Source organism: Tribolium madens, unplaced genomic scaffold (assembly GCF_015345945.1).
Source record: "Tribolium madens isolate multiple individuals breed KSU strain unplaced genomic scaffold, Tmad_KSU_1.1 Scaffold_91;HRSCAF=231;Tcas5.2_LG7, whole genome shotgun sequence".
NCBI classification, from domain to species: Eukaryota; Metazoa; Arthropoda; class Insecta; order Coleoptera; family Tenebrionidae; genus Tribolium; species Tribolium madens.
This window is the reverse complement of record NW_025401063.1, coordinates 7,441,752-7,453,194: the sequence shown is the minus strand read 5'-3', so window position 1 is coordinate 7,453,194 and position 11,443 is coordinate 7,441,752. Positions and strand designations below refer to the sequence as shown.

The 11,443-nt window shown below is 32.8% G+C and overlaps 5 protein-coding genes across 6 annotated transcripts; 2 read left to right on the top strand and 3 right to left on the bottom strand.

The window, feature by feature from the left end:
• Window positions 1-181: 181 nt before the first annotated feature.
• On the bottom strand, window positions 182-2,131 carry LOC123012019 (TRAF3-interacting protein 1). Its single transcript, XM_044409770.1, has 4 exons — window positions 1,842-2,131; window positions 636-1,739; window positions 389-584; window positions 182-342 (listed from the first exon to the last, which is right to left on the bottom strand). The coding sequence occupies exons 1-4, from the start codon at window positions 2,092-2,094 to the stop codon at window positions 198-200; spliced, it is 1,698 nt and encodes a 565-aa protein (XP_044265705.1). The 5' UTR covers window positions 2,095-2,131; the 3' UTR covers window positions 182-197.
• A 514-nt stretch (window positions 2,132-2,645) lies between these two features.
• Window positions 2,646-4,669, top strand: LOC123012021 (protein arginine N-methyltransferase 1). 2 transcript variants are annotated; one of them, XM_044409774.1, is made up of 2 exons: window positions 2,646-2,756; window positions 3,165-4,669. In XM_044409774.1, the coding sequence occupies exons 1-2, from the start codon at window positions 2,691-2,693 to the stop codon at window positions 4,236-4,238; spliced, it is 1,140 nt and encodes a 379-aa protein (XP_044265709.1). In that variant the 5' UTR covers window positions 2,646-2,690; the 3' UTR covers window positions 4,239-4,669. The 2 variants fall into 2 exon arrangements, with proteins under 2 accessions (XP_044265709.1, XP_044265710.1); XM_044409775.1 differs by lacking the exon at window positions 2,646-2,756 and adding an exon at window positions 2,905-3,004.
• Window positions 4,670-4,715: 46 nt separating this feature from the next.
• LOC123012018 (exocyst complex component 5) lies at window positions 4,716-7,905 on the bottom strand. Its single transcript, XM_044409769.1, has 15 exons — window positions 7,584-7,905; window positions 7,405-7,529; window positions 7,238-7,355; window positions 6,990-7,187; window positions 6,875-6,939; window positions 6,636-6,819; window positions 6,368-6,585; window positions 6,204-6,314; window positions 6,058-6,153; window positions 5,848-6,007; window positions 5,567-5,802; window positions 5,421-5,507; window positions 5,268-5,373; window positions 5,064-5,220; window positions 4,716-5,015 (listed from the first exon to the last, which is right to left on the bottom strand). The coding sequence occupies exons 1-15, from the start codon at window positions 7,614-7,616 to the stop codon at window positions 4,771-4,773; spliced, it is 2,139 nt and encodes a 712-aa protein (XP_044265704.1). The 5' UTR covers window positions 7,617-7,905; the 3' UTR covers window positions 4,716-4,770.
• Window positions 7,740-8,749, top strand: LOC123012025 (transmembrane protein 50A). Its single transcript, XM_044409784.1, has 3 exons — window positions 7,740-8,122; window positions 8,173-8,440; window positions 8,492-8,749. The coding sequence occupies exons 1-3, from the start codon at window positions 8,018-8,020 to the stop codon at window positions 8,596-8,598; spliced, it is 480 nt and encodes a 159-aa protein (XP_044265719.1). The 5' UTR covers window positions 7,740-8,017; the 3' UTR covers window positions 8,599-8,749.
• LOC123012024 (G patch domain-containing protein 11) lies at window positions 8,695-9,826 on the bottom strand. Its single transcript, XM_044409783.1, has 3 exons — window positions 9,585-9,826; window positions 9,069-9,528; window positions 8,695-9,021 (listed from the first exon to the last, which is right to left on the bottom strand). The coding sequence occupies exons 1-3, from the start codon at window positions 9,632-9,634 to the stop codon at window positions 8,761-8,763; spliced, it is 771 nt and encodes a 256-aa protein (XP_044265718.1). The 5' UTR covers window positions 9,635-9,826; the 3' UTR covers window positions 8,695-8,760.
• Between the last annotated feature and the right edge of the window lie 1,617 nt (window positions 9,827-11,443).

Below are 11,443 nucleotides of genomic sequence, written 5' to 3'. Positions count from 1 at the left end.
TTAATTACATTACAGTTTGGGCCAGTTTTGTAATAAAATGTAAATTTTATAACAATACAATTTCGAAATTATTTTATGTTCACAATTATTTTAAACACTGTGAGAAAAGTAAACGTGACCTAACTATATACAGGCATTTGTGTCAAAGATAGATAGTCAACAAAATTGCACATAACAGGAATTAAATCTTATTAATTTTATTTTGCTAAAAGTTCCTTTATTTTCAAGTCATTTCGCAAGATGTTGCTTCTGGTACTTGCTATTTCTTCTTCCATTTTTGTGATCTCTTGGTTCAAGTGCTCAAGTTGTGATATCATAGGTTTATTCATTTCTAAACTTATTCTGAAAAAAAACATTACCCAAAATTTTAAAACATTTGCGTTTATACTTCTTTTGTTTAGCAATTTCACCAAACAACTGACGCTTAGTATTGGTCCACATTTCCAGTTCAGCTTGCATTGCATCTATATCTTCATGAAGATAACTTAGTAGTTTTCCCAAGGGATTTGCTGTTTTTGTAAGCGTCTGTATCAACGATTTTAAGTTATTCGTTTCTTTAGTTGTTGCATCTTTTCCTTGGAAAACTTAAATATAACAAAAATAAGCACACTTTAATTATTTCTTAACCACCTCACCATCTTTCTGCCAATCATCTTCATTTTTGGTCGCATTAACTTTAACATCACTTTCATTAATTTGTTCTAAAATTTGCTCAACGAGGTGTCCTTGATTAGTCCCAGAAACTTCCACAGTATTTTCCACGTGTTCTTCGGCAGCTTCCGAATTACTTTGAATAATCACCGTTTCTTCTTCGTCCCCATCTTTATCAAAACTTTCAACGATTACATTGATCTTACCCATAGGAACAATTTCCTTAATGGGGAGTGCAGAATCAGGTCGTAAACGTGGTGCTCCTGGCCGAGCACTCGATGGTCTAACGCTTGGAGGCCTTAATGAACTTTTAGGACGATTCTGAATAGTTTTAGGTTCTTTAAGTTCATCCTTGATTGTTTTTTCCTTAAGGTCGCCGCTTTTTGGACGAGCTGATTTCGGACGTGAGGCCGAAGCGCTACGTTTTCGTGGTTCAATGCCTTCAGTTAGGTTTGAGTCTGTTGTTTCAGTGGTTTGAGGAATGATAGTTTTTATAAATTCTTCTTCAGGTTTCAATGTAACGACATTTTCAGGAACTGAACTGTCAACTGTATCACTTAAATTTTGTTTTTCGTTAATTTCAACAGTCGACATAATTTCAGCAGTGGTTGTTGGTATTTCTGTACTTTCCTTACTTGCTTTCTCTTTTGTTGTAACATCTTTGCTCTTCTCTTTAGTCTTTTTTGGCTTCTCTTTACTCTTTGTTTTTCCGTCGTCTGACGCAGGTTTACCTTTACTTTCTTTTGATGTCCTTTTCGGTTTAGATTTATCTCTGTCAGTAGATTTAGGGGTTTCATTGTTGCTTTGTTTGTCCTTAACTTTTGGAACACGACTTTTCTCCTCGTTATCTATGACAATTTTCGAAGTTTTCTTCACCTTTTCATTCTTATCTGAGGGCTTTTTTGACTTTCGATTCTTGTCTTTACCTAGTATGTCACCTGATTGAAATTGTTTCACGTACTCTGAACTATCAATTTTTTTCTCAATTGCTTTTCCTATAGTTTGGAGGAGAATGTTCGTTTCAGTAGGTTCAAGTCCCGCTACGATTTTACTAGGACGAACAGCCAAATCTGTGTTTGTTATTACTTCTGCAAATAAAACAATTAAGATAAATTTGAAAAGCGAGTGTTACTACCAGATTAACAGGTAAGTGGAAATAATCAATAACTAAATATATTTAAATTACTTACTAACGGCATCAATTAGTTTAGTGAGAAAAGCCACTTTAGCTTCTTTTTCTTTCACATTTTCTGAGTTTAATTCTTCTTCTGTGAAAAGCCCTTTTAAAAATCCAGTTTCTTTTATAACCGTCTTAATGATATCATGCAAAAACCTGAAAGGCGGTTTTTTGAGCAATTTTTCACTTAGTGGGGGCTTTTTCACATATTTTCCTAAATATTTTTGAGTTTTCAGCACTACGTCTTGTTTTATCTCTTCAGGCATTTTACGTTAAATTATTTCACCACAAAAAGTCATCATGTGGCACTGTTGACAGGGGCGTTGCTAAGGCAACGTTAATAATAAGCCACATCACACTGTACTTTTTTTTTTAAATATCCAGATTTTTTTACAAAGAAATTTTATTTTTCTGTAAATTCAACCATTTTCAAACTAAAATGTCCAAAGCACTGCTTGGTTTATTTTTATAATTTAATTAAAATTTTTATAAATTGTCATTTAATTTTTTTGTTATCAATAAATCTGACAAGTTTTTGAACTGCATCTATTTTCGAGGCCACAATATAATGTGTTGTCATGGTAACATTTATTCCACAAAATGAAATAATCTATTTTACCTCATTACGATAAATGCAGATTTTTTTTTCAGTGATTCACCTAATTAATGAGCATTTTCTTTTTGGTAATATGCCAAAATTTTGCCTTAGCTCGGTCCCATTTGCAAAAAAATCAAAAAGAAAATCAAAATCAAAGAAATTCAAAATTGGTGCGCAAATTCAGCCAATCACAAAGCGATTGTTCGTCACCTTGCACTTCCCCCTCCAGAAATCCACATTTCAGTTGTTTGCAAGTTGAAAGGAATGGCGTCTTGTGAAATTAAAGAAAGTCTAGTGTTCAATAACAGCACAGGGAATGTAGGATCAAATGTTCGTATCTCATTATCATATTTGTATTTAATTTCTAGAAGTATCATTTGCATCTTTTATTTTAAACTTGTAGAAATCCTGCTTTTCGGCATTTTTTATAAAAAGTCACTAAATTCAGCTACCCTCTAAAATGAAATTCCCTAACTTTTTATTGTCAGTTGTCAATTTTGACAGTGGCGTGCATCAAAAGCGTGGTTATTCGGCGCCAAACGGTTTCTGTTCATATTTACAGTTTAGAATAATTGAAGGTAAATGTTGTAGAAATTACGTATTAGAGAAGTTGTTTTTATTAACGGAATGATTATGTCGTGTTTCACACCCAAGGGACTTAAATTTTAAACACGTTTTTTTTGTTGCTTTTTGTGTGGTTATAGAACATCTACATATTTTGCATTTTGTTGTGTGCAGGATAATCTTCATAAAATGGATACAACGGACGTAGGGGCCTCAAACAACCATGTCAACGAGGAGAAAATGGAAGATATTCCGGCTGAAGAGATGACTTCTCGAGATTACTACTTCGACTCTTACGCTCATTTTGGCATTCACGAAGAAATGTTAAAAGACGAAGTAAGAACTTTAACTTACCGCAATTCGATGCACCATAACAAACACTTATTCGCGGGTAAAACTGTGATAGATATTGGATGTGGGACAGGGATTTTAAGTATGTTTGCTGCTAAAGCAGGAGCCAAAAGGGTATTTGCCATTGAATGCTCTAATATCGTCGATTACGCCCGTAAAATCGTCGAAACAAACAAACTCGATCACATTATCACCATAATTAAAGGCAAAGTCGAAGAAGTGGAACTCCCAGACGGCATTGAGAAAGTCGATATTATTATTTCGGAATGGATGGGCTATTGCTTGTTTTACGAAAGTATGTTGGACACAGTATTATATGCTCGCGATAAGTGGCTTAAACCTGACGGCCTATTATTCCCCGACCGCTGTTCCTTGTTTATTACTGCCATTGAAGACCGGCAGTACAAGGACGAGAAAATCAACTGGTGGGACGACGTCTACGGTTTCGATATGAGCTCAATACGCAAAGTTGCCATCAGCGAGCCGCTGGTTGACGTCGTCGACCCGAAACAAGTCGTCACGAATTCGTGCTTGGTGAAAGAAGTCGATTTGTATACCGTCAAGAAGGAGGATTTGGAGTTTTGTGCACCGTTTAGTTTGGTAGTTCGTAGGAATGACTATGTCCAAGCTCTCGTCACTTTCTTTACCGTAGAATTTACGAAATGTCACAAAAGAATTGGATTTACAACTGCTCCAGACGCACCATATACGCACTGGAAGCAGACGGTGTTTTATTTTGAAGATTACATGACTGTCAAAAAAGGTGAAGAAATTAACGGAACGTTCACCATGAAGCCTAATCCGAGAAACAACAGAGATTTGGACTTTGTTATCGAACTTAACTTCAAAGGAGAATTATGCGAAGTTCACGAAAATAACAGATACCGCATGCGTTAATTTATTTCCATTTTTACTACAAGTGTAACTTCCCGAAAAATAATCTCATGACTTCAAACAGGCCCAGATTTTGACGCTAGTCTTAGTTTACATTTTTATGTTGGCACGAGACATTTATTTATACGTGATTTTCATCAAAATTTGCTTTTTTTTCTTGATTTGATTGCTGTCGGCAGCGTCATATTTAAGAATCTCCTAAACATTATCATAAGTTTCAATTGTGAGTGTCCAATTTTTTGTCTTAATGAAAGTATTTCGTTAAGAGTCTAGGTAGTTAAAAAATGTGGAACAACTTGTAGGATAAAAACAAAGAATACTGTTTGTCAAAAACGACCTTCAGTGAGTTAGTTTGAATACCCTTAATATTATGAATTAAGTAATACTTGCAAATTTCAATTGTAAACCGTAATAATAAAAACAAATCATTTAATTTCACAGATTTTCATTTAAACTCTTTCATGAAGGAACACGATAAAACACTGAATAAAATACCTTTATTGTGTAATAAGAAGTGATACAAGAATTTATTTTATTAAACTTTCAGAAAAATTTGTTTTTGTGTCTTGAAATCGCTACGCAGTTGGATAAAATTATGCAGAACTGAGCGGTCAAGGTTTACCAGAGAATCCTCTGAACACACTTGTTGTAAATTTTCTGGTTTTACCAATAATAAGTTGCACAGTGCATGCAATGTTTCGAACAATTCGGCTACCAGAGGGCCTAGATGTTTAGTACATGACCGATACTCATTCAAGTCACATATTGCAACCATTGCACCTTAAAACATTACAATGAGCAACAGAAAATTTTGGAAAATTGATTTACCTGCAGTATTAAATTGAAACTGTAACAAATGATCGTAAATCACTCTATGTAATCGAATACCCAGCTCTTGCAAAATGGCAGTAACATTATTGCCGTCTAAACTATCTTTGATCTCCTTAATAACATTACTTATGTATTGGGAAACTGCTTTACATGCCTAAAATTGGAAATTATTTTATGCAAATGAAGAAGAATTTGATATACCGGCGAAGCAACAGTATCGAAATCATCCGTTTCTGGTTTAAAATCAGTCTTTTTCTGTTCCGATTGAAGATAGAGTTTTACCCAACTTGCAACGGCATTTAAAGTCCTGCAAAGGCTATTCTAAAAGAAAGTAAAAGCAATTTTTGAAGTCACCTGTCCAATCCAGTATTAACTTTCCTTTCAATGTCTTCCAAAATGAACTTTTTCTTTTGCATACAATCATTGTATTTTGGCGTATTTCTGAAAACAAATTTCAAATTGATAAATCAATAAAAGTTATGAGTTTTCTTACAACTTACAAAATTAGAGGCACTGCTAAATCAGTAATTTGTTTCTCAAGCAAATGTGTTATATTGTTGCTTTGGTGCACCACGGTGAAGAAATACAACGTCGGAGGATTTTTAGATCCTTCCACAACAGGAATTGCCTGAAGCCCCAATTCTAGAGCATAATCCACATGCTCAATCAACAAAGAATTAAGTAAACGGTCTAAAATTTGACTGGCATTGGAAGCCTTGTCTTCAGGTTTTGAAAGCTGAAAGACGACATTTTTCCTCAGTTTATTAAACAATGCTCATACCAGTTGGCAACGCTGGAAAGCTTGTTTGGTGTCCTGTAAAATTGTAATTGCTAATTCTTCGGAGAGAAATGTTTCCCCACCATAATTTTCAATCTGGGCAATGTTAATGTTGGCCCTTGTTCCAATTACAGCTTGTAAATCTCGTCTCAAATCTTGAAACCTATTACTAAGTTTAAACAAGAGGAATCACTAAGAAAAGAATACACATACCCGCCAGATTGAATTTGCTTCTTTTGATGATTTTTGGATTCATAATAACGTTGCAAATTCGCAGAGCTGCGCTCTTTCAGGCATTTCAGTTCTAATCTGCAAGCGTAAAAAATTAAAAATAAATAAGATCGGTGTACAAGTCTTACGTTATATAATTATCGATGTATTTATTAAAAATATTGCTTGTTAACTTGTTTAAATAATTTTTATCGCTACCCATATTAAAAACGGATAAATCTTGAGATAATTGATTGGTCCTAAAATAAAATGTTAAAAAAATATACGAAGAGATTATATACAGTGAAACTACCTGTCATATAACTCGTACAATGTTTTTAAATAATTATAACTATCTAATTTTGAGGATAACTTTGACGCAATGTATTCTTGTAGTTTTAAATGATATAAGTTTAGAACAAATTTTGCCAACACTTGTTCTGGATTATTAAAGACTTTCTTAATCACTTCATAGTTTAGCTGACACAATGGGAGCAAACGCGAAAAAACATCTTTGCTTAATAAGCAACCCTAAAATGTTATTTCCATAAAAAAGATAATAAAACATATTCCGTGTTTACGGCTTGACTCCTTTCTATGTAAGCATCAACACACTGGGGATACCCTTTAAATTGTGATAAAACATTTGCAATTTCTTTCATTCTTTTGAAATCATCCCTTCGTTGGGCATTTGAAAATTCTTCAATTAAAGTTCTCTCTGTCTCATCATACTTTCTTTCAATTTTGCGTTTTAAGCCTTCAAATCTAAAACATGTACTTGTCAATTTTTCATGTGCACATATTTGAGTTAAATTTTTACTTTGGTGATGGCAAGTCTTGTGAAATTAAATATAGTTTTTGTATAACTTCTGCTGCTTCATCAATCTGCAAAAGGTCATCCTAAATAAAAGTATTTGATTAAAAGATAAAAATACTTTTGAAGGGTCGGTGAAAATCACTGAAGTAAGGGGCCCAGTTTGCAAAAATTCATTTAAATGTGTCATCAAGTTTTGTGCATCAACAACTCGTGCCCTAGGTCCGTTAACGCTATCCAACTGATCACCTAAGTGTAAGACTTTCGTTGCAACATGATTAATCTTCCCATCTAGTTCTTGAAATGTGTCAATAGCTTGCTGAAATTGAGTTTTCGATTTATTTTAAATAACACTTCATTATAAACTACTTTATTCTGCCCCAACAAATCGTGAATTTTTTGAAAAAATAGGGCTTCATCTTCACGTACGGCGGCTTCAAGTCTTTCACATTTCTTTTTTTGCCTTTCTTGTAGTAAAGTTAAGTCTCTAGAAAAGTAAACCCAGATTATTGAACCTACAAAAATTTGTTTTTTACTTAATAGCTTGAACAAAAGAGTCATGCAACAATGTTGGATTGAAGTCGTCATCAGTGTCATTTTTTGTTTCAGCTATTGTTCGCCAAGCTAATCTTTCAACAAATTCTTCGGCGTCAAATGGTTCCTGAAAATTGGGGGGTGTTTATAAGACCAAACATGCAAATAAATTTATATATACCTGTTCCAATTCTTTCATATATTGTTGCATCATTTTGAAAAGTAATTTTTCCCTTCAAAATAGATTAGATATAAATAAAAAGAATATTTTTTTATATTTTCCTGACTTGTTTTGACAAATGTCACTTATGACGTTTCATCTAATGTTAGGTTAGAATAAATTAAATTGACATTATTTCGTAGCTTTGGTTTTGAAATTAAAATATCAAGTGCATTTTGTGTGATATTTAGCATTCAAGACTACGTGGTTCTTAAGGAATTAATTAATAACAATTTAAAAAATAGTTTATTAATCAGCTGACGATCAATCTCACCAATCTCCCAAAACGTCAAAATATACAAGATATCCAAAATCCCCAAGTCATTAGCACATAAGAATAATCACAAAAAATTATCGTTTTTGTTTACATCTAAGGCCGATTAAATCCAGAAAAAATGGGTATAGCAGATTGTTTCGAAAATATAAGTATTCCTCCGTGTATTTGGTTTGAAGGGGGTGACAGACGAAACGCCTATGCTTCAATGATATCGGGATTTTTGGTAAGTTTTTTGTGACCAAAGAATGGACATGATTCATACAAATTTTTTAGTTTTTTGTAGGATGGTGGATAATAATCGATGCAGCAAGTGTGTACACAGGAACTGTATTAGCAGGATACCACATGTGTGGTGTTGTTGGGGCTGTGTCTTTGATAATGATTAATTCAGTTTCAAATGCTCAAATGAGGGGTGATGCTTATGAAGGGGGCTGTTTAGGCCCTAGAGGCGCCAAAGTCTGGTTATTTGTTGGTTTTGTAATGGGATTTGCATCTGTGATCGCATCATGTGGAATATTATTTGCTGATTTTGTTAACAAGAGTAAGGGTTTTTGTTCTAAAAACTGTTTAATAGAATATTTTTGTTTTTCAGAGGTCCCTCACTATTGGCCAGGAGTTGCTATATTTTTGCAGAATGTTTTTATTTTTATTGCATCACTGATATTCAAGTTTGGAAGATCTGAAGACATTTGGACATAAAAAAGTTTGTCACAAATCATACATTTATGTTGCAAGTTTTACCTTTCATGAGCATAACGTTTAATTTTTTACTAAGTGTAAAGTGTAAAAACTAGGTTGTAATATTGTGTAATTTATTATTTGCTAAATAAATAAAAATATAAATTAAAAACTTCAATTTATTTAACCATCATCATGATCGCTTCTGTTTGGACCAGGACAATTTGTTTTTAAGTCATCTTCGTCAGTTGCAACAAAAGCACAGAACATACAATACAAATGCAAGCTTCTAAGATAATGAATCAATTCACTTAAGTTTTCTTCTGTACAATAAGAATCAAATTCTTCATTAAATTGTTCTTCTTCCTCCTCGTCTTCAACACTTCTCTTCTTCTTTATTGTTTCTCTTGTCCAGTAAAATTCTTGTATTGGCTCAACAGTGTTCTAAAATAGATAAATTACATACTTTGAATCATTAACAATGTATTCACCTTTCTTAAATCCAAATCTTCACAAGCTCTTTGAGCTTTAACAAAATCCTTACACAGCAATTTCTGAGCTTGTTTATTTTTAATATTTGTATGAAATGCGTCCATTTTCTTTTCAAGAGTTTCCTCTTTATATAACTTCTTCTTGGTAACTTTTTCCTTAAAATGATTTTCTAACCCAACTCCTGATTTCCCGCTTTTGAACTCTATTTTTATAGGCTCTGTAATGCCAGATTGTGATTTTCCTAAGCCCTGGCCTTGTTTAAAACCCATTTTCTCTAATAACTTAAACCCCTTGTTGTCATTTGAAATTGCAGTATTCAATCCCTGTTGTCTAAGTTCCTCTTCTCTCTCTTTACTATTTTTGGGCTTCTTGGCCAAAAGCTCTTGTTTCTTTTTTTCAAGCTCATATTTTCGTTTTGTTGTGCGGTTAAAAACTAATCCTGGACGAACGTCTGCATCACTAAAATAACAATATTAAAAGTAAACATTTCACTACAAAATTGTAGTCAAAATTACCATTTCATTAAAAGCTTATCAGACATATAATCATCTTCTGAATCCGACATTTTCGAACTTTTCACATTATTTATGTGTTTATTTTATACATAATTATAATATGCCCACTTGCTGGTATTTAAGATGTTATAGGCACCACAAAATAGGCACAGGTTATAGGTTAAATATACTGCCAACATAATATTAACTTGCACCACAGTCTTGCATTGCCAACATTTTCGTAGAAAGTTCCTATATGGAATGCAATATAAAAAAAAATATTATTTTTGTTACAAATATCTAAAATACAATTTTTGCGGACGAATCGTTGCTGTTTTCGGACAAGGCGAAGCCGAGTGAGGAATAGCATACCTCTTATTGTTTATGATTATGATCAATGTCATCAGAGCAAAAATTTCTCGAAATTTCTTCGAATTTTATTCACCATGCCACGGTAGTAACCAGATAAGTCAGAAAAAGACTTGTATCCGTAAAAAAAAATATTTTTTTGTTTACACAATTTAAAATACAGAATGATTCACGAAGAATAATGAGCCTGACCAAATTCTAGATACAACCACCATTACATTTATGCAAGTTGCTTTGCGACAAATATACAGGCTGTCCTAATGGTCTGAAAATGCTCTATAACTTGTTTATTTTAAGAGATATTGACTTTTTCTTTTTTTTAGATTATAGCTGCGTTTTTGATGCACATTTTGAAAATATTGCGGTTTATATACAGGTGTCCCAATATTAAAAAAACACTAAAGTTATGTTTTTTTTTAATTGAATCTACTCAGTTTGATTTTATTTTTGGATTCTACGCCAAATTACAAATAACTTTTATAGAGGTTGTTTTCATTTATCTGTTATCAATTTTGATTTGTGGCACTTTTTTACCAGAATTTTTAAAATGCAGGGGTCTGTCTAAAAATTCGTACCTTCTAAATGCTTGCACACAAGTTAAAGTAAGTAACGCCGTTTGATTCCTGAATGTTTGCCGCATCTTTTAAGTGTTTACTCAACAACTTACTCAGTGGCATGTGCCTACTGCAATTTTTTAAACATGACAAATTAAAAATGTCAAAAACTCATTTTTTTCAAATAGCACCCTCTATTTATTATTGTACCAATCAAAAGATCTTTTGACAAGCTTTCCATCAATATAAGGTTTGTATAGTCTAGTGTAAAATTCTAAGTTGCTATCCTAAATTAACTAAATTTCGAAAAACTTTTCTGTTTTGGACAATTTGCACAAACGCTACAAATTTATTATAAACTGAACAAAATGTGGACTTATTCCAATGATGAGAAGAATGACATGATTTTATATAGCTTATGGAGAATGCATCTTTTGTTGCCTTTGTGATGCCCAATGATATCCCGAAAGAAAGAGCACTTTCTAACACAATCAGGTTAGTTTTTGACCAAATTGAGTTCCTGTTAAGTTATCAAAGAGAAGAGTACCTACCACTGGATGAAGCTTGAATGAGTGCCTTCCGTAACTCTTATTTTAATAATACCCATTATTGTGTTGGTATTTCAATTACTTCTGTTTTTCATTATTTTAATGTCAAAACTGACAAAATGTAAGTGTGCTCGCTATGATTTCATATTTATTACAAATAATCTTTGAAATCTACCTGACCTATGAAAATGTAATGTTGGTTGCATCGAGAATTTGGTCAGGCTCATTATTCCTCGTAAATCACCCTGTATAATAATTCGGTTACCACCTATATAATTTCTTTATCAAATTAATTGGGTAATATTTATGATTTAGAAATAATGACCCCAATTAATCCCAAGTGCTCATAAAGATATTAAATCACTAAACAAAACTATATGATGTAATTAAGTAAGTATACTGTGGCAAT